Consider the following 21,229-nt stretch of genomic DNA (forward strand, 5'->3'; position numbering starts at 1 on the left):
TTATTAATAATTTATATTAATTAAAATATAATATAAATAAATAAAAAAACTGAAAATAAAATAAATAATATATATTAATTAATAATTTTCTTTAAATAATAATAAAATAAAAACTAATAATAACAAAAGGATAAAAAAAACATAAAAAATCATAAAACAAATTATTTGAAGGCTATTTAAAGATGCCATTAGCCTCCCCTAAACTTATTACAATGTCTACTTTGTCTGAAGACATTTTATCTATCAAAAAATTTAAAAAATTAATTAAAAAAATAATAATATTAATCCTCTATCCTTGTTTTCTGGAAGAATTGAATTGTAAAGCTAGGTTTGAAATTGATTTTGGATGGATGTTTGCGGGTGGATACTACAGCCGCCGGTAAACGCCACGCTCCTGCAATCACAACCACCCTTTTCTCCCACAAAACGTCTTCGTTTTTCCTCCTTTTTCTCCCCCCCATGAAACCTCCCACCATTTTTACCCAATCTCAAAACCTGCACATGTATTCCTCCTTCAATCATCTCCATTCTATGCCTCTCCGTTTTCTTCAATCATCACTCCTACCTCCGTCTTTCCCACATAACAATTTCATCGATTCCCCCAAAAAACAAGACAGAAAATTGCTTCTCTGTGTTCAAGATTCAAGAACACAACTTCTTGAATGTAATAACAACAATAATAATCCCAAATTCTGTCGACCCGATTACCCTGACCAATTTTCCTGCGTACCCATTTCAAAGATTCTCAGAAAACCCATACAAGAAGAAGAAAAAGTTCGCCAAGAAGATGGAGATGATGATTTATGGCTGGTTATGAAAGATGAAGCTCAATCAGACGTTAATCGAGAACCCATTTTATCCAACTATTATTTCAGCTCAATCTTGTCTCATAATGTTATCGAAACCGCTTTAGCTCATTATCTTTCTGTGAAGCTCAGCGATTCAAGTCTTCCAAGTGGGACCCTTTATGAGCTTTTCATGAGTGTGCTTTCAGAGGATCAAGAAATCATTAGAGCAGTTAAAGATGATTTAAGGGCTGTAAAGGAAAGAGACCCAGCTTGTATTAGTTACGTTCAATGTTTCTTGAACTTTAAGGGTTTTCTTGCTTGCCAATCTCATAGGATAGCGCACAAACTATGGTCACAAGATAGAAAAGTTTTAGCCTTTATGATACAAAATAGGGTTTCAGAGGTTTTTGCATCGGATATACATCCGGGGGCGAAGATTGGGCGGGGAATATTGCTTGATCATGCCACCGGAGTAGTCATCGGAGAGACTGCTGTAATTGGCAACAATGTGTCCATTTTGCATAATGTGACATTGGGTGGCACAGGGAAGGTTAGTGGGGATAGACATCCGAAAATTGGAGATGGGGTTTTGATCGGGGCTGGGACTTGCGTTTTGGGTAACGTTAGGATTGGAGAGGGGGCGAAAATAGGGGCGGGTTCGGTGGTTTTGAGAGATGTGCCTGCTAGAACTACTGCTGTTGGGAATCCTGCTAAGCTAATTGGAGGGAAAGAAAATCCAGTTAAGCTTGATAAGATCCCTGGTCTTACTATGGACCATACTTTACATATAAATGAATGGTCTGATTATGTTATATAAAATTGTCTGTTTTTGAAGTTCACAATGTGATTGGTTCCCCCAATGGATGTCTGTTTTTGATTGTTCTCTTTTGTTCAAGTGGGAGTTGAAGTTAAAGATCTTTTGGTGGGAATTGTCATTTTCTACAATGTATATGTATATGAGCTATATTTTAGTTGTACCAATAGATTTAATGCAGATTGTGATGAATAAAGAGGGTTTGTGGCCTTCAAATGTTTGTAGATGCCATTTCAGACTTTCAGTGCTGTTATCTTTCATTCAATTCTCAATTGATGCTGTTCTTTAATGAGAGGCTGATTTGTTAAGCCATTTCACCCATGTATGTTTGTCCTATGGCAGGAATGCTACATTTTGCTATTGTTGGTTTCTCAAAGGTACCTCTCTAACCAAATCTTTGCTGAGATAAATACGTTATTATACAATGAAAACTTAGAACATACCATCTATGCATCTTCAACGTGGCTATTTACTATTTTCTTTCATTAACTTCTCAATCTGTTAAGTTGTTTGTCTTGATAAATTTGTCTGTCTGAAGAGCGGGAGATCGATGGGTTTGAGGGAGGCAAAGATAGAGGGTTTGATTATTTCTGGTATTAATTTTTTTGTGGTGGCTTAATGTGGACAAGTGAGGGGTTCAAACTTATTCCATATAGCCAATTTGGCATAGTGGCTTAACGATGAAGCCATAAACAAACAGTCTTGTATGGCTGGAAGAATAAGCCCTGCAGACCATTAAGCTCATTAAGCTGTACATAAACAGTCCTAAGACCTATCTTGATGTAGAATAACAATATTTGTGCTAAAAGACTAGATTTCCCCAAAATGATCTACACTTGCCTATATTTTTAACATGCAAGTAAGCGGCTTTTTGGTAAGTTTTCCATTAAGTCCTGAATGGATAAAGCCGCTTTTATGGATTAATTTGCTTTAATAGATTGGGAAGATTTTTGTTTGTGAGGGTTTTTCCTTAGATGGAAGGAGTTGTTTTTTAATTGGAAGCGACATGTTTGGAAAAACTTGCCTTTCTGCATAAAGCTTCCCCCTAGAAGCTTCATGAATAAGCCACTTTCTATATCTTTAAGCCATTACCAAACATTCATGCATAGCTGATCGAATAAGCTGCGAGTCCCATTAAGATGCTAACAAACACCATGTCTTTGATCTCATCTATTTCTTGTCCTAAGCCCTTGTGAGTATCTGTTTTTCCCGTGCAAAAAGACAAGTAACTACGCAGCTAATGATTTGGACAACGAGCAAAACAAAAGATATATAGTTTTCTAGTCATAGTCTTGTGTCTTTTAATGTTGGTTTTGATATGATCAATAGCATCTTATGCCTGCTTCTTTTGTTCTTTTCTGAGGTTTTGTACACATTGTGTTGATCAGCGACTTTTGCCTTGATGGTATCAAAATATCGACAAATCAGTGTAGTATATAATAAACCTAGTGATGCGATATGTTTTGATGGCCAAAAAGATCATATAATCAGACCTTGGTGTCTGTATATTTTGCTTAATTAACCTCATCCCAGATTCAGATCCTCCATGGAGCTCAGTTTTCAAATCTTTTTCACATTTCTCTTTATGTTAACTATAATCAAACTCTTGAGGCGATCCAAAACAGGTCATTCGACTCCCAATCTACCTCCTGGCCCAAGAAAGCTGCCTCTGATCGGAAACATTCTTGACGTTGCTGGTCCACACCCACATCGGATCTTGAGAGATTTGGCACAGAAACATGGACCGCTGATGCACCTACAACTCGGAGAGAATTCAACAATCATCGCCTCTTCAGCCGAAACTGCAAAAGAGGTTATGAAAACCCACGATATAAACTTTGCCAATCGACCTTTTCTTCTTGCTGCAGATATCATTACCTACAAGTCCACAAACATCATGTTTTCACCATACGGAGATTATTGGAGACAACTTCGTAGGATTTGTAATTCGGAACTTTTAAGTGGAAAACATGTTCAATCTCTTAGACCAATAAGGGAAGAAGAGGTTTCTGGTCTTATAACCGCCATTTGTGAACAGTCAGGATCACCATTCAATCTCAGTGAACATATCTACGCACTCACGTATGGGATCACTACAAGATCAGTCTTCGGAAAGAAGCTGAAACACCAAGAAGCACTGATATCGCTCATTGATGAAGCTATAGGCCTGTCGGGTGGATTTAGTCTTACTGATCTCTATCCTTCTTCTAAAGTTATCGCCTTTCTCAGTGGGCTTCGGCCAAAACTTGAAAAGATCCATCAAAAATTCGATAAGATGCTAGACAACATAATTGAAGAACATAAAGCTCGTGAAGTAGGAAACGGAGATGCGAATCATCTTCTATTCGACGCTCTTCTGAAAGTCCAAGAACATGGCAATCTTGAAGTCCCCTTGACCATGGACAACATCAAAGCAATCATCTTGGTTAGTAAACCTTTATTTTTTTTGAATTATGGTTCCTATTTTGGTTTTGGGTTTTTAGATTCAGAGCTGTGGCACAATAGTGGTGCACTTCAATGTTTAGAGTTATTTGTCACTCTTTTTGAACACATAAAAGTCGAAGGTTGTCAGAGGTTTTACAAAGTTTCTTTTGTTATCAGGATGTATTATCCGCCGGAAGTGACACATCTTCGACAGTCATAGAATGGGCGATGTCCGAATTGCTAAAGAATCCAAGAATCATGGAACGGGTACAAACTGAAGTTCGACAAGTTTTCAGTACAAAAACGACAGTCGACGAAACTGGCATCGAGTCATTGGATTTCCTAAAAGCGGTTATCAAAGAAACGCTCAGATTACACCCTCCTGCACCATTGATGTTGCCAATGGAAAACAAGGAGAGATGTGAGATCAATGGGTACGAAATCCCCATGAAGACGAAAGTAGTTGTGAACGCGTGGGCGATCGGTAGAGATCCCAAATATTGGGAAGATCCTGAAAGATTTCATCCAGACAGATTTCTTGATAGCTTAATAGATTACAGAGGACTTAACTTCGAATACATCCCATTTGGTGCCGGACGAAGAATATGTCCAGGGATATCGTTTGGATTAGCGAATCTCGAGCTTCCACTTGCATCTTTACTCTACCATTTTGATTGGAAACTGGCAGACAGCACGATGAAGACGGAAGATTTGGACATGACTGAAGCTTTTGGTGCAACTGTTAAAAGGAAAAATGGTCTGAATCTTATCGCAACTGTTCGTTATCCTCCTGTTTAGTGAAGAGTAAGGTGAAATCTGAAATGTTTGTGGTTTCCTGAATGTAATAATGGAATAACATGACTGAATGAAGTGGTAAGATCTTTGATGCAGATATTGGATTCAATTCTCATGGTTTCTATCATGATTGATAACAATTCATGCAGATATTTATCACTTTTATCTTTACCTCTTAATAGTTCTATTAGGAAGCAACCTTTGAATTGTTAAGAGGTGAATCTTGTTTGGCAAAAAAATAAGTCTGCCTCTTAATGGTTCTAAAACCCTCTGAATGATTTTGTATCCTAGATCTCCTTTAACCATTAAGGGCCCTAATTTCATTATATACAATTATCAAACAATTATATTTCATTTTGCACTATATCATAAGAGGCTCTTCATCATTAAGAATTGATTTAGTTTATCTTATTAGTGTTGATTAGTGGTTTTATTCAAGATTGATCGAATATGTAACTATTAGACTTTTAAATTAATAAAACGATAGTTTTTTCCTTAACTTTAGACAAATAAATTTTCTCCGTCACGTAATTAATTAATGGTAAAATAAGAAAGTAAACATTTACTTGTTACAAGTGGATACTTATCAATTAATTGATACTTATTTTAGAATAAACTAAAATAGTAACTTAGTCATATAGACATTTACCTTTGTCACTCCTATGGTTATTAAAAATTTCAATTTTCGTTCATATGATTTAAAAATTACACTTTTTGTCCCTTTGGTTTGTAAGTTATTGTTCATTTTTGTCTTTATCATTTATAATTTAGAGGAGATTTACTTTACAAATCACGTTATTTGTACAAACCTCATTCAACTAATTATAATTTGTCATTTTATTCATTTTTTTTGTAATTACGAAAGATTGATTAATCATTTTTATTGTGGAGAGTATTAATCATAAATATTATCATTATCATTAATATTAATTTTTGAAAATACATAAAACAGTTTCATTAAAATTTATAACCATATATGAAACACTTTATCAAAAATAGTATTATATGAAAAAATTTCATAAATTTTTTTATAAGATTAAACAATGAATCAACAAATAAGATTAAACAATGAATCGACAAATAAAAGTAATTTACACAGTTTATTTTGATCATACTTAGGGGGTGTTTGGGATTGCTTATTTAAAACAACTTATGCTTTTTTGTAAAAGTGTTTATTAACTTATGCGGTATCAAACCGGAGTTTTGTAAAAAGTGTTTGGATTAGCTTATAGCGGTACCAAACTGCAATAAGCTGATAAGTTGTTTTTTAGTGTTTGACAAATTTTGCTTATACATGTAAAATGACCAAAAAGGACATCTATATATGTAAGCTGATATGTCAAACTTTTATAACCAAAATATCAATAACAAAAAAATAGATGTGGGTTATCGATCGATCAGAAAACCGATGTCGGAGACTGGATGCAGGTGGGATGTCTCGATCGCATAGGGTTATCGATCTCTAGGGTTATCGATCTCTAGGGTTATCGCATAGGGTTATCGATCGATCGCATAGATGTGGGTTATCGATCGATTTGTTCATTGTATAGGGTTATCGATCTCTAGGGTTAGGGTATCGATTTGTGATAGAAGAGATCGATCGGAGATCGATCGGAGAAGAAATCGATCGGAGAAGACGTACCTGGAGAAGAGGTGGAGAAGACGTGATGGAAGAGATCGATCGAACTGTTGACGTACTGGAGAAGGGATCGATCGGAGAAGACGATACAAATGTGGGTTAACAGGGGTAAAATGGTAAATCGGTAATAAGTCAATTTTCATAAGTCACAAATGATTAACTTATCAAAAACTACTTATTACCGGTTTGGTACCGGTATAAGCATTTTTTTTTTTTACCCAAACACTCCAGAATAGCTTATCTCCGGTACCAAACTAAAATAAGTTAATAAGTCAGTTTGAAAAGCCTTCCCAAACACCCCTTAAAATTAGAAATTAGTTTTGGAATAAAAATAATTGAAATTATCAATAACCCGTAACGACGAAGATCACACAATTTACTCTAAATTTCATTACATTTTGATACTTGTTTTAACTTCCAAACGATTATGAATTTGAAGGGGGGTTATAAATATCATTTTAAAGATTCCCACTTGATGAAAATTCAACTTGCTTCAGCAAAAAAGAGCAAAAAGGGGGTTGGTGTTGTGTGGAACGACGGAGACGATGATGAAGAAGAAAGAAGACCACCCTAATCTCATCGCTTTCAAAAACCCTCTTCTCCTCCTTCACTAATCCTACCCATGTTCTAAAACCCTACTTCCATCTTTCACTTGCTTGTGATTTCTATCATATCCCCTTTTTGTTTTTCATCATCTTAATCTCCTACAATTTATCTCAAGAAAACCCACATGGATGTTATTGCAGTCGAACCTTCAATTTGGAACACTTCATCATCATATAGAACACTCCCTAAACCTACCCTTTTCAGAATATCACCAAAAAGTTGCCCTAAAATCTTGCATTGTACACCTGGAGTTGCTAGATTCAACAAAAGGGTTATTCTCAGAAACTTTCTTGATTCAAGATTTTCGATAAATAGTTGTTATAGAGTTGTTAGTGAGGATAGAGGATTGAGATCTGTTTGGGTTAAAAGTAGTAATGTGGAAAACCATTCAAAATCCCCAAGTTTGGATTATGAAATTTTGGTTAAGAAAGGATTGGTTTTATTGGCTGTGTGTTGTGGGGTTGTAGGGTTTGGATGCAGAAGGGTTCTTGCTGCTGAAGGAGTCTTGAATGGTGGATATGTGGGCTTAGACCAGATTAAGTTGTCATTGATGAACTCTTTGCCTAAAGTTTTGATGGTTCTTAAGGTTTTAAAGGAACAGGGTTTGATCTTGGCTGCACTTTTTGGTCTTTCTGCATTTTTCTCCATGGCTGAGACTTCAATTACTACTCTTTGGCCTTGGAAGGTATTCATAATTTCATATTTCTATTGAACTTATAAAAGTTAATAGAGTTTTTTATGTTCTGTGTGTTTGGTTTACCTTTTGTAGACTATTTCTATGACAAGATATGCAGTCACTTAACAATCATATAATGTCTGCCAAGAATGTGATGATAATTGGTAATTGATAATAGCCAGTGATTTGTTACCCCAACATTTGCAAGTCCACATTGCTTCAAAGTGTGTAATTCATTATTCATATGTGTTTTCTATCAACAGTATTTGTCGAATGGGAGAGCATATGTATAGCTCTTATTATTACTGAGTTCTTGCATTGGCCCGTAGGCTGTAGCATTGATTTCGTGCTATTAGATGTATGTAGAGTTGATTTTCAAAAACGGGGATACCCTCCAAGTAGCAATGTAGTTTTCATTTGACCAACTCGGTCCTGCCTTTACTTTTCGACCTAGCACCATCATATGTTTTGTGATCAAATCAAACCAAACGAACCCAATATATCCCACTTGAAAGTAGGGGCTAGGAGGGGTAGGATATATGCAAACCATTACTCGACCTCTAGGATCGATAGGTTATTCTGTCAAGACCCCTGACTTCTGCACGACTCAAGGTGTGTGCAAGAAGGCAATACGATAGGTAATATAACAGGTAATTAAGAAATGAAACAGGTAGAATAATGAAGCAATTGTGTGTGCACGATTCACTGGCGTGCAAGCATGCAATGTAATAGGTAAACCATGTAATGCAAGTGGAATTAATGTACATAGCAACTTAAATGTAAGAACAGACAAAACAGAGACATGAGATGTTGCATGAGACATGTAGGTATGACCGGTAAGAAAGTCAAGCAAGAACCTCTGGTGAGGTCCAATCAGTCCCAACTATCCCACAAGGAGTCCATTTGCCTAATCTCTACCCCCTTGTCATCACCCTCTACCAGATCCTACTAAAAAATCCGCGACTAAATGCCTGAAGCTGCCATGTCCATTCCTAAGTTGTTCATCCCAGGTTCTCCCGGCCTGCCTTTCATCCGTTACTCTCTCCACTCTCCTCATTGGTGCTGTCAATTGTCTGCAATCATAGGAAGAAAATATAACTCCTTTTAAGTCTTATCTTCCCGTGCCCCTTAACTTTAACCTTCTTTTTTTAACTTCTGTTCAGATCCGAGAGCTGGCTGAGAAAGAGTCGGAGAACGGTGTTTTCAAAATGCTACGCAATGATGTTACTCGGTTCTTAACAACCATACTTATTGGCACGACGTACTTTTCTGCCTTTACTTGCAATGACAATTGTCTCTTTGCAGCAATATTTCTAAGCATTTGATTGATACTGTCGGAATCTTTTTGATTTCCTTAGCGTTGTCAATATTGGAGCAACAGCACTCGTTACTGAAGCAGCAACTGCAATATTCGGTGAAGCAGGTGTCAGTGCAGCCACAGGAGTAATGACGGTATGCCTAAATCTCATTGTTTGCAATATGGTTTGAACGTTATGATTATTAATAGAAAGTCTTCCTATTGGAAGATAAAACTGTTAATTTTTTTAATCGTAATGGGTCTTTAATCTAAATAATCATCTATCTATATCAGGTTGCTGTTTTGCTACTCACGGAAATAACTCCAAAAAGTATAGCTGTTCATAATGCCACCGAGGTTGCAAGATTTGTGGTACGCTGAGAACATTCTTCTTTCTTTAAGGGGCTGTTTGGTTGTTTTTTCATTAAGTCCTGTATGTATGTCTGTGTGGATTTATTTGTCTCTATAGATCGGGAAGGTTTTTGTTTGGGATAGTTTTTTCATAGATGAAAGGATCGTGTTTTTTTATTGGGAAGGGATGGTTTGGAAGAAACTTGGATTTCTGCATAAAGCTTCCCCTTAGGAGCTTACTGAATAAACCACTTTCTATATCATTGAGCCACTACTAAATAGTCATATATATATATATATATATATCTGATTGAATAAGTTGTGAGTCCCATTAAGCTCATTAAACTGCTAACAAATAGGCCATAATATTATAATTAAGTAGTAATGAAATTTGATTGCATATATGTAGTTTGGTGTTTTGAGGAATTTACCTGATGAGTTTATTGCCATTGCCTCTAGGTCAGGCCGATTGCATGGCTTTCTTTAGTCTTATATCCTGTTGGACGAGTTGTAACGTATCTCTCAATGGGAATGCTGAAATTGCTTGGTCTGAAAGGAAGAAGGTGTGTAACTTTTTTTATAATTCAGTTTTGTTTTCCAGCTCGTGCAGGTGCAGCTATGTTTCTCCTTCATATACCCAAATGGTGACTTTTTAGTCATTTTTACTCTTCTTTTCGTATCTACAATACTAATGATTCCAATTTCTTATTTCTGCTAGTGAACCATATGTCACTGAGGATGAACTGAAATTGATGTTGAGAGGAGCTGAACTAAGTGGGGCCATTGAAGAGGAGGAACAGGTATATACCATCACCTTTTCATTATTTTATAAGAATATAAACCAAACCAAACGAACTCAATATATATCCCATCTGGAGGTGGGGTCCGGAAAGGGCAAGATGTATGCAAACCAGAAAAGTAGAGTGGCTGTTTCCATAAAGACCCCCGGCTTGTGAAATTGTTGTCAAAGATATAAAGAAATATATGATAAAGATTTGAAAAGTAGGTTAAGAGTAAGCAATAACATACAAACAAAAGCTGATGCAAGAAAAACATACCCAATAAGAAAATAGTGGTCTTTTATCTGCAAAGCAAGCATTTTTATCATTTATCGGGATAAAAGACTAATGCTTTGTGAAAAATCGTTTGCAGGATATGATTGAAAATGTTCTAGAAATAAAAGACACATACGTTCGGGAGGTTATGACACCTTTGGTTGACGTTGTAGCCAGTGATTCCAGTGCAACACTCGTCGATTTCCACTCCCTGTGGGTAACTCATCAGTATTCGAGGTATGTTATACTTTAAGTTGAGAGAGTTATATATATATATATATTATATATATATATATATATGTATATATAGGGTCAGGTTCAAGGGGAACTCTTAAAAAAATGAAAAACCGAGAAACACCCCAGTAACCGTTCATCTGGACGGTATAGTATCACATCAATAACACCTTTATCACATGTGATAATAACACATGAGGGGGATTAGTGGTGTAAGGGAGACTTGACCTGCAGCCTAGATAACCCAAAAGTTGTCCACATCTCTGGTTTAGTATCACATTTGTATCATATGTGATGGAATATAGTATCCCATATGATTGTCTATAGTAAAAAGGTGTTTTCGTTTGAACCCTTTCCTATATATATATATTCAAGTATGCTAAAAACATGGCACATATGTACAGGGTACCGGTTTTTGAGCAACGTGTTGATAATATAGTTGGTATTGCGTATGCAATGGATCTATTAGACTATGTTCAAAAGGTTAGATTTTAATAAAAAGGCTAGCTTTTTATTATTACTTTGAAGATTATCTTGTTGTATTCTATGGTTTTGTTTACTTTGTTCTGTTTTGAAGGGAGACCTACTAGAAAGTTCCACCGTGGGGGATATGGCTCATAAACCTGCATACTTTGTGCCTGGTATTTTGAGTGTTTCATGTTCCTTTTTCATCAGTTCAATCGAACGAAATATTATGGGTGTATTGTTTCTTGAGTTTGTGTGCAGCCCATAATGTTTGTTAGAAATACCACTGCAGATTCAATGTCGGTTTGGAATCTTCTTAGAGAATTTCGTATCCGGAAGGTACACATGGCTGTTGTTCTGAACGAATATGGCGGGACAGTTGGAGTACGTATGAACCCTTGTTTTGGATACTTAAAACACTTGTTCCCGAGTTTGTTTATATTTCTTTTATGCTTATTTCATGGATGCAACAGATTGTAACACTGGAAGACGTGGTTGAAGAAATTGTTGGTGAAATTTTTGATGAAAATGATTCGAAAGTGAGCTCTGATTCGTGTTTTTTATTCTATTTTGATCAAATCAGTGCTTAAAAGGGTTTTATTTCTGATTCAAATCTATGTTTGTTTATTATACAAGGAGGAAATTGAGAAAAAGACTGGGTATATTGTAATGCGAGCCGAAGGAATTTATGATGTGGACGCAAATACATCTATTGATCAGCTTTCTGAAGATCTCAACATAAAGATGCCAGAGGTATCCTAAAAATTTGTGCTTTATCAACTTAGGGGTGGTTTATTTTCTTTTCCTCTTTTCCATCAAGTCCTGTCTGAATAAATTTGTCTGTATGAGGGACGTGAGCCAGAGGACTTTGTGGGAGGCAAAGAGAGAGGTTTGGATTATTTCTGGTATTAATTTGTTTGAGGTGGCTTAAGGGGGACAAGTGAGGGGTCCTGACTTATTCCATATAACCATTTTGGCTTAATCGTTAAGAAGCCATCCATACCATTAAGCTCATTAAGCTGTAAGGGCCTGTTTGTTAGCAGCTTAATGAGCTTAATGAGATTCGCAGCTTATTCGGTTAGCTATACATGACTGTTTGGTAGTAGCTTAATGATATAGAAAGTGGCTTGTTCAGTAAGCTTCTAGGAGAGAGTTTTATGCAGAAAGCTAGTTTTTTCTAAACCTGCCCCTCCCAATTAAAAAACACGGCCCTTCCATTTATGAAAAACAAAAGCATTCACAATCTATACAAACAGCCTTATCCACAGAACATAATGGAAAACCATCCTAACAGCAGTGTCGCATTCTTATCTGTGTGTTTAACAGGGGCATCAATATGAAACGGTATCAGGGTTTGTGTGTGAGGCATTTGGATATATTCCGAAAACAGGTGAAAGTATAAAAGTGGTACTAGAGAAGGAAGAAGAGCATGAAGAGTATACGGATGATCAGGGGGATCGGCAAAATCAAAATCAGAAAGAAAAGAACCAAATATTTCAAATAGAGGTATGGTATCTTGTTTCTTTTCTTTGTACAGATTGGAAGATGGTTTGAGGGATTTGTGTATGGTGGTGTAGATTTTAGCGGGCAATGCGAGAAAAGTTGGTGCGGTGAGGTTTGAACGAGTTTCACACGAGTCGGAAAGCACGAAGGACGTGAAGAAGCTGGTTCCGAAGATCATGAAAAGGAAATATGATGATGAAAGAGGTAGGATTGGGGAAGAAGAGGAAGAGGAAGAGGAAGAGGAAGAGGAGAAACATGAAATGAGAGAGGGAGAATGAAAGGTTTTGAGATTGAATTGAAGTAGTAGGCAACTTTGTAGATGTAGAGTGGGATTTTGTTGAAAGTAATAAATAATCAAAGAGTTACAGCAGAGAGGGATTCATGCTTGTTTTCCATATACAAAGCAAAAAAGAGGCATTTTCTCTGCACTAATGACTCAGCTGACCACTGCATATATATATATATATATATATATATATATATATATATTGAGAGAGAGAGAGAGTCAAATTCATTCGAGAACAATAACCAAATAAAAGAACATGAAAACGGCAATAATCATGTGATTTTACACTAAAATCACATGTGATTCAAACAACTTTTACCATGACATGAGGTCACGGGCTGCGTTGTCCGCTCGCCTTTGCGTTGACCTATTCTATAATTGCCCATAAAATCACATTTGATTTGACTGTTTTCTTGTGTCTATTATTTTGACCATGTTCTTGTTTTATCCCGCCTCGTGTATATATATACACACACAGAGGAAGAAAGGATCATACGAGAACGTCGTCAAAAACACAAGATTGGTCAAATCACTTATGCACTAAAGTCACATGTGATCATGGAACACGATCCAACTTAAGGGTGTGTAGGCGACTTGGCTTGTAACTTATATCGTATCTAATTATATGTGATTTGGTCATTCTCGTGTTTTTTTATTTTGTTATTGTTTTCGTTTGAACTTGATTTATATATATATATATATATATATATCATTTAAATTAGAATTAATTTTTTTTTTCATTTCTAATTGTAAGATGTATGATTGAAAATGAAAATTGAGAAATTGGTTCATACAATATGGAAGTAATTAATTTGTGTTTAATGTATTCACGTTCTCACAACACAACAAAACGTTGCTATTTCACTAATCAATCATCAACGGTGACGATCAAATAGATTAGAGACACATGCAGCAACTTCAATGGCTCCATCTATTAACTTATAAACTTATAAAATAGTGTGTGTGTGTATATATATATATATATATATATACATAGTGGGAGAGAGAGAGAGAGACACGTGTGTCCTTGACAATATTTAAGAAGGAAAACATAAATATAATAATAATAATAATAATATGATAAAAAGTAAAAGACCTTCACTTCCTTCTGAATCCCAAATCCCAAGGAGAGAAAAGAATCATACCGACCTTTTTTAACACAATCCCCACAGAACTTGGAACTGCAATGGAGGTATCCCATCGAGATATCGGGGGCGATAACGGTCTTCGACAACCGCTCTTAACCGACACTTCTAAACCTTCCGCAAACAAAGCAAGAGAATCAAGTTCCCCCGAAACTCTAACCCCTTATGCAAACTCTACCCTTTTTAGCCTTCTCACTTTCTCTTGGTTGAGCCCAATGGTTGCCATCGGTCACAAGAAGCCATTAGACCTCGAAGACGTTCCTCAGCTCTCGGGTGTTGATAGCGTAGTCGGATCTTTCCCCATTTTAAAACACAAGTTGGATCCTGATCACTTTAACGGTAAGAAACTCACAACTTCCGAGCTCGTGATCGCTTTGATCCATACCACACAGAAAGACATCCTAATTACAGCAATTCTTGCCCTTCTTTACACATTGGCTTCTTACGTTGGTCCTTATCTCATAGATTCATTTGTTCGATTTCTTAACGGAACCCAAGATTCGAATAAGTACCAAGGTTATCTCTTTGTTCTTGTGTTCTTTCTTGCCAAAGTTGTGGAGTCTGTATCACAGAGACACTGGTTCTTCAAGCTGCAACAAGGCGGAATTCGGGCCAGGGCAGCTCTTGTTGCGATGATTTACGAAAAGGGTTTGACCGTTTCTAGTCGGTCAAAGCTCAGTAGTTCCAGTGGCGAGATTACCAACCTTATAGCCATTGATGCTGAAAGAATCGGTGAGTTTGGCTGGTACATACATGATCCATGGCTAGTAATCGTGCAGGTGGGTTTAGCGTTAGGAATTTTATATCTGAATCTTGGGTTTGCTTCACTTGCTGCATTAGTAGCCATTGTTATCGTGATGTTGCCTAATATTCCGTTAGGAAGTGTACAGCAGAAGTTTCAAGAGGAGTTAATGACATGTAAAGATAAGAGAATGAAAAAAACATCGGAAATCTTGAGGAATATGAAGATTCTTAAACTTCTGGCATCGGAGATGAAGTTTTTGTCCAGAATTATCGAGCTTCGAAATCTTGAAACCGGATGGTTGAAAAAGTACCTGGTTACTTCAGCCACGATCGTGTCGGTATTCTGGGTTGCGCCTACTTTCGTAGCTGTGGTCACTTTCGGAACATGTATGCTTGCCGGGATTCCGCTTGAATCCGGGAAGATATTATCTGCAGTTGCAACGTTTAAAATACTTCAACAACCGATTTACAATCTTCCTGATACAGTTGCAATGATAGCACAAACTAAAGTCTCGTTAGATCGTATAATCTCATACCTTAATCTCGATGACTTAGATTCTGGTCTTGTAGAGATGCTGCCACGAGGTTGTTCTGATGTTGCAATCGAGATAACGAATGCTACCTTTTCGTGGGATGTTTCATCTGCGGATCAAGTATTGAAAGATATAAACATCAAAGTTGATCATGGGATGAAGGTTGCTGTTTGTGGGACCGTTGGATCAGGGAAATCTAGTTTTCTTTCGTGTATCCTTGGTGAAGTGGCTAAAGTATCAGGAAGTATTAAGCTCAGTGGTACCACAGCTTATGTGGCTCAGTCTCCATGGATACAGAGCGGAAAAATAGAAGAGAACATCTTATTTGGTAAAGAGATGGACAAAATAAGGTACGATAAGGTTCTTGAAGTATGCGCGTTGAAGAAAGACCTTGAAATTCTGCCGTTTGGTGATCAAACGGTTATTGGAGAGAGGGGAATCAATTTGAGTGGCGGGCAGAAGCAGAGATTACAGATTGCTCGTGCTTTATATCAAGATTCAGACATCTATCTCTTTGATGATCCGTTCAGTGCAGTTGATGCTCATACCGGAAGCCATCTCTTTAAAGTGAGAAATGCCATTATCGCTCTTTTCTTCCTGAACAACTTAATTTTGTTCTAAATTAATGACTTAGAGCCTGTTTGTTAGTAGCTTAAGTCTCTTCTAAATTAATGACTCATAGCTTATTCGGTCAGCTATACATGACTGTTTGATAGTGGCTTAAGTTAATGATACAAAAAGTGGCTTATTCAGTAAGCTTCTAGGGGGGAGCTTTATAGCCAAAAAATTTCCAAACTTGTCTCTCCCAATTAAAAACATGCTCCTTCCATCTAAGAAAAAACCTCCAAATAAAAATCTTCCCAATCTATACAGCCAGAATAATGCACACAGACATCTATATCCATACAGGACTAAGGAGCTGTTTGGTGGGCCTTCCATTAAGTCGTGTATGGGTAAAGCTGTTTGTATAGATGGAGAAATTTTTTGTTTGGGAGGGTTTCTCATATATGGAAATAGCGTGTTCTTTAATTGGGAGGGGCAGGTTTGGAAAAAAAAACTTGGCTTTCTGCATAAAAATCCCCCCCTATAAGCTTACTGAGACTCGCAGCTTATTCGGTCAACTATAATGATTGTTCGGTAGTGGCTTAATAATATAGGAAGTGACTTATTCGGTAAACTTCTAGGGGGAGCTTTATGCGGAAAGCCAGGTTTTTTTCCAAGCTCGTCCCTTCCAATTAAAAACATGCTTCTTCCATTTATGCCTCTAAAACAAAAACCTTTTCAATCTATACATACAGATTGATCCACAAAAACAGTTTTATCCATGCAGGTCTTAATGGAAAACCAACCAAACAGCCACCTTAGCCACTTTCTATATCATTAAGCCACTACCAAACAGTCATGTATTGCTTATTGAATAAGCTGTGAGTCTCATTAAGATCATTAAGCTGCTAACAAACATGTCCTAAATGGAAAACCAACCAAACAATCCCTTAGCTAAAGTAGCATATCAGTCATGGATATGATGGAAGTCTTCCTCCTTCAAAACCTAATACTCATGATAAGAAAATCTAAAATTTACCTGTATAGAAGTTTACTTGGGAACTATCTTTTACATAAACTTCATATGACAGGAATGTTTACTGGGATTTCTGGACTCAAAAACAGTTATTTACATCACCCATCAAGTTGAGTTCTTGCCGGCTGCTGATCTTATCCTGGTAAGCTATCGGGATCATATTAATCTATTCATTTGTCCATACAAGCGCTATGCATCTAAGTCCTATATGTATTGAACTTCCAATAAGGTCTTAAAAGCTGGAAGGATCAAACAAGCTGGAAAGTATAAAGACATTCTCAATTCAGGAAGCGACTTTATGGAACTCGTTGGTGCACATAAAGAAGCTTTATCGGTAATTGATTCTATAAACACAAGCTTTGAATACGAAAACCCACAAGTTACGGATGAAGATAGAAATGAGTTTAAATCAGAAAAAACAGAAGGGACTAACAGACAGCTTGTTCAGAAAGAGGAAAGGGAAAAGGGGAGTGTTGGTCTTTCTATATACTGGAGATACATTACAAGTGCTTATAAAGGGGCACTTGTGCCCTTTATATTGCTAACAGCAGTTCTATTTGAGCTTATTCAAGTGGCAAGCAATTACTGGTTGGCTTGGGCATCACCCGTTTCAGACGGGATGGTGCCTCCGGTTGGAGGGTCTACACTCATAATCGTTTATGTAGGTTTGGCAATTGGAAGCACTTTTTGCATATTTGGTAGAGCGATGTGGCTTACAATTGCTGGCTATGTGACGGCCAAGCTACTCTTCAATAAAATGCATTTATGCATTTTTCATGCTCCTATGTCTTTCTTTGATGCTACCCCAAGTGGGCGAATTCTAAATAGAGTAAGTCAATAGTTTCTTTGTGTTCCATTGAATGGTAAAGATGAACCTTTTAAGCCAAAGTTGGCTTAACTTTCCAACTGTTGTCTAATCCTACAGGCATCCACAGATCAAACTGCGGTGGACGTGACAATTCCAAATGCCATTGGTGTTTTTGTGTTTGCAGTTATACAGCTTCTTGCTGTTATTGCAATCATGTCTCAGATTTCTTGGCAGGTGTTTCTGGTTTTCGTTCCAGTCATTGCTATTTGTATATGGTTACAGGTACCCACTTGATAGGTCATGTTCAGGGGAAAACCGCGAAGAAATGAAAAACTGAGGAACACCTTGGTAACCGTTCATGTACATACCATCAAGATGAATAGTATCAGGGTGTTCCTCAGATTATCATATTTTTGAGGGTTTACTCCTAAACCTCCCTCCCCGCTTCATAATCCTTTTCTAACTGTGAATCTGAGGATTTCTATAAATCTTCATACATGGCTGCTAATTCTAATTCTACTTCTGAATTTGTTTTTGCTAGCAATATTACATCTCTACAGCACGAGAGTTAGCAAGACTAGTTGGTGTGTGCAAAGCCCCCATAATACAACATTTCACCGAAACAGTGTCGGGTTCAACAACCATCAGGAGTTTTCGTCAAGAAGACAGATTTCAAGACACGAATATGAAACTCCTTGATGGATATTCCCGACCAAATTTTCACAGTGCTGCTGCTAGAGAGTGGCTATCATTTCGGGTGGAGTTATTGGCCTCTGTTACTTTTGCTTTTTTCCTAATTTTTTTGCTCATTATTCCAAATGGGACCATCGATCCAAGTAAGTGATTCTTATGAATCCTTTTATATATACATAGGGAAAAGATCCAAGTGATTCTTAGGCCTAGGGGAACATTTAATGATCAAGATTTCTTTATCAATCATAAAGGCATTGCGGGGTTAGCAGTAACATATGGGCTTAATTTGAACATCCTACAAGCTTCGGTAATATGGAAACTAAGCAACATGGAGAATAGCATTATTTCAGTTGAAAGAATATTTCAGTACATGTCTATCCCAAGCGAGGGACCTCTTGTTGTGGAATCAAGTAGGCCAAGCGATATGTGGCCATCACATGGAAAAATAGATATCTGCAACCTTCAGGTAATGAATTCCACCTTCATAACTTAGGGCCTTTTCAGTCGGTTGTCAATTAAGTCTTGTATGGATAAAGTTGTCTGTGTCGATTAATCTGTCTGTAAAGATTGGAGAAATAATTTGTTTGTAAGAGTTTTTTCATAGATATAATGAGTGTGCTCTTTAATTGAGGGGCATGTTTGGAAAAAAACTTGCATTTATGCATAAAAATCCCCCTAAAAGCTTACTGAATAAAACCACAAGGGTTTGTGGTATAGTGGTTGAGGCTCTGGGGGTGTGGTGGAATATCTCATCTGCCCATGATTCGATTCCAGGTGTATGCATACACAATAACTGTGAGCCACTGAGTTTATCAATGTTGATTTCTTGCGGTCACAATTTTCCAAGACTAGTCTAGACATAGTCCAGGACACCCTTCCAAAAAAAAGCTTACTGAATAAGCCACTTTCTATACCATTAAGCCACTAAGAAAAAGTCATGTATAACTGACCGAATAAACTCATTAAGCTGCTAATAAACAGGCCCTTAGTAGTGTAGTTGTGTATGTAGGTACGGTATGCTTCACACATGCCACTTGTGTTAAGAGGACTTACCTGCACTTTTCATGGTGGCAAGAAGACTGGAATTGTAGGGAGAACAGGAAGTGGTAAATCAACTCTTATACAAACACTCTTTCGCATTATTGAACCAACTATGGGAGCAATTTTCATAGATGAGATCAATATATCCACAATTGGACTTCATGATTTACGGTCAAAATTGAGCATAATCCCTCAAGATCCAACCATGTTCCAAGGAACTGTAAGAAGCAATATGGATCCACTTGAACAGTACACTGATGAACAGATTTGGGAGGTAGGCCGGATAACTTATAAATCTATGTAGCTTCCTAAATGATAAATGTTGCTTCTTATTGCCTTTATTCTCACTTTTTAGGCTCTAGATAAGTGCCAACTTGGAAATGAAGTTAGAAGGAAGGAAGGCAAGCTTGATTCGGCAGGTTTTTGTCAAACTTGAACACAGAAATTTCCAATACCCATATGAGAATTATATCTAGTGTTGGTTCCGGTGAGAATGGAAGTTATGGTGAGAAGGGATCTCCACCCTTGGATCAATCGTAATTGAAGATAACCACTAGATCAATTCCCTTCTAAAGCGTAATTCATGGGTTGTTTTGGGATTAGAAGTGAACAAGGGTCCAAATCCCTTCTTACACTTCACCTTAACTCCTATTCTCACACGATCCTTCTTCGTCTTCTTATCTATTTGCATTCATAAAATTGGGGCAGTTGATGAGAATGGAGAGAATTGGAGCATGGGTCAAAGACAACTGGTCTGTCTTGGGCGAGTGTTACTCAAGAAAAGCAAGATCTTGGTGCTTGATGAAGCTACTGCATCGGTGGATACATCAACCGACTATATGATACAACAAACACTTGGGCAGCACTTCTCTGACTCAACTATCATCACTATTGCACATCGGATCACATCGATGCTCAACGGTCACATGGTTCTAGTCTTGGAACAAGGTTTGATGAACCCACCTCATTTTAATCCTTAAAAGTTGTTCATCTACTATCTTAAAATCTTTAATTTTGTATTGCAGGACTCATTGAGGAATATAATTCACCATTAAAGTTGTTGGAAAACAAATCTTCTTCCTTTGCAAAGCTTGTTGCTGAGTACCGTGGGAGATCTAGTTCGAGCTATGGAACCTAGAATTGCTGTTATTCGCGGGTATTATGGTCAATAAGTCAATTGTATTAGGCTATGGTACAAGTCTTGGATACAAATATGTGAAGCAGGGTAGTGGGTCGGTTACTTGGTATAAATAAGAGGGTTTTGGAGGGGAGAAAGGCATCGATCATTCTATTGAGTTTGAGATTGGCGAAAGCCTCTGAGAGACCTCCAACTTCTCGAATCGTTGAAACCCTTTGTTCAATAATTTGATTTCAGTTGTAATTCCATGTTGAAGTCATCATTGTGTACCAATTTCATTGTTAATTGCTCTGATACCAACTGATACAACCTGAGAAATTAACAATAAAATTGGTACACAATGATGACTTCAATATGCAATTAGAATTGAAATCAAAGGATTGAACATGTTCCAGCAATTCGAGATGCTGGAGGTCTCCCAAAGGCTTTCGCCAATCTCAAACTCCATTGAATAATCACAACCCTCCTCCCCTCCAAAACCCTCTTATTGATACCAAGTAACCGACCCTCTACCCTGCTTCACCTACTTGTACCCGACAGTAAACACTTGTACTATAGCCTACTACAATTGACTTATTGATTATAATACCCAGAGTATAACAAACTCCAACACTA

General features: G+C 37.1%; 4 protein-coding genes across 7 annotated transcripts; all 4 read left to right on the plus strand.

Moving 5' to 3' along the window:
- The first annotated feature begins 371 nt into the window (after positions 1 to 371).
- LOC112504130 (serine acetyltransferase 1, chloroplastic-like) lies at positions 372 to 1,832 on the plus strand. The gene has a single exon (XM_025108087.1). It carries the CDS (start codon positions 460 to 462, stop codon positions 1,603 to 1,605), a length of 1,146 nt encoding a protein of 381 aa, XP_024963855.1. The 5' UTR covers positions 372 to 459; the 3' UTR covers positions 1,606 to 1,832.
- Positions 1,833 to 3,148: 1,316 nt separating this feature from the next.
- On the plus strand, positions 3,149 to 4,916 carry LOC112507529 (cytochrome P450 71D10-like). Its single transcript, XM_025112160.1, has 2 exons — positions 3,149 to 4,027; positions 4,204 to 4,916. Exons 1-2 carry the CDS (start codon positions 3,149 to 3,151, stop codon positions 4,822 to 4,824), a joined length of 1,500 nt encoding a protein of 499 aa, XP_024967928.1. The 3' UTR covers positions 4,825 to 4,916.
- A 2,058-nt stretch (positions 4,917 to 6,974) lies between these two features.
- LOC112508043 (putative DUF21 domain-containing protein At3g13070, chloroplastic) lies at positions 6,975 to 12,955 on the plus strand. The gene is made up of 14 exons (XM_025112826.1): positions 6,975 to 7,751; positions 8,906 to 9,003; positions 9,101 to 9,194; positions 9,334 to 9,411; positions 9,850 to 9,953; positions 10,109 to 10,190; positions 10,543 to 10,682; positions 11,084 to 11,162; positions 11,257 to 11,320; positions 11,437 to 11,528; positions 11,618 to 11,683; positions 11,781 to 11,897; positions 12,471 to 12,650; positions 12,722 to 12,955. Exons 1-14 carry the CDS (start codon positions 7,191 to 7,193, stop codon positions 12,923 to 12,925), a joined length of 1,959 nt encoding a protein of 652 aa, XP_024968594.1. The 5' UTR covers positions 6,975 to 7,190; the 3' UTR covers positions 12,926 to 12,955.
- A 1,130-nt stretch (positions 12,956 to 14,085) lies between these two features.
- LOC112505765 (ABC transporter C family member 3-like) lies at positions 14,086 to 21,190 on the plus strand. Of its 4 annotated transcripts, none has more exons than XM_025109736.1 (11): positions 14,086 to 14,417; positions 14,544 to 15,922; positions 16,990 to 17,076; positions 17,164 to 17,763; positions 17,860 to 18,024; positions 18,284 to 18,578; positions 18,687 to 18,901; positions 19,445 to 19,750; positions 19,832 to 19,895; positions 20,185 to 20,424; positions 20,502 to 21,190. In XM_025109736.1, the coding sequence occupies exons 1-11, from the start codon at positions 14,120 to 14,122 to the stop codon at positions 20,612 to 20,614; spliced, it is 3,762 nt and encodes a 1,253-aa protein (XP_024965504.1). In that variant the 5' UTR covers positions 14,086 to 14,119; the 3' UTR covers positions 20,615 to 21,190. The 4 variants fall into 4 exon arrangements, with proteins under 4 accessions (XP_024965504.1, XP_024965502.1, XP_024965503.1 ...); XM_025109737.1 differs by lacking the exon at positions 14,086 to 14,417 and having other exon boundaries at positions 14,760 to 14,857; positions 14,958 to 15,922; XM_025109734.1 differs by having other exon boundaries at positions 14,086 to 15,922.
- The last annotated feature ends 39 nt before the right edge of the window (positions 21,191 to 21,229 follow it).

The sequence above is a fragment of the Cynara cardunculus genome (assembly GCF_001531365.2).
Source record: "Cynara cardunculus var. scolymus isolate 2C chromosome LG 2, CcrdV1, whole genome shotgun sequence".
Lineage (NCBI taxonomy): Eukaryota > Viridiplantae > Streptophyta > Magnoliopsida > Asterales > Asteraceae > Cynara > Cynara cardunculus.

Coding starts and splice junctions, on each gene's coding strand:
- LOC112507529 (XM_025112160.1), top strand. CDS start 3,149: ATGGAGCTCAGTTTTCAAATCTTTTTCACATTTCTCTTTATGTTAACT. Junction 4,028..4,203: donor ACATCAAAGCAATCATCTTG/GTTAGTAAACCT, acceptor TTTTGTTATCAG/GATGTATTATCCGCCGGAAG.
- LOC112505765 (XM_025109734.1), top strand. CDS start 14,120: ATGGAGGTATCCCATCGAGATATCGGGGGCGATAACGGTCTTCGACAA. Junction 15,923..16,989: donor CCGGAAGCCATCTCTTTAAA/GTGAGAAATGCC, acceptor TTCATATGACAG/GAATGTTTACTGGGATTTCT. Junction 18,902..19,444: donor TAGATATCTGCAACCTTCAG/GTAATGAATTCC, acceptor TTGTGTATGTAG/GTACGGTATGCTTCACACAT.
- LOC112508043 (XM_025112826.1), top strand. CDS start 7,191: ATGGATGTTATTGCAGTCGAACCTTCAATTTGGAACACTTCATCATCA. Junction 9,195..9,333: donor CAGCCACAGGAGTAATGACG/GTATGCCTAAAT, acceptor TATCTATATCAG/GTTGCTGTTTTGCTACTCAC. Junction 11,529..11,617: donor AATATGGCGGGACAGTTGGA/GTACGTATGAAC, acceptor TGGATGCAACAG/ATTGTAACACTGGAAGACGT.
- LOC112504130 (XM_025108087.1), top strand. CDS start 460: ATGAAACCTCCCACCATTTTTACCCAATCTCAAAACCTGCACATGTAT.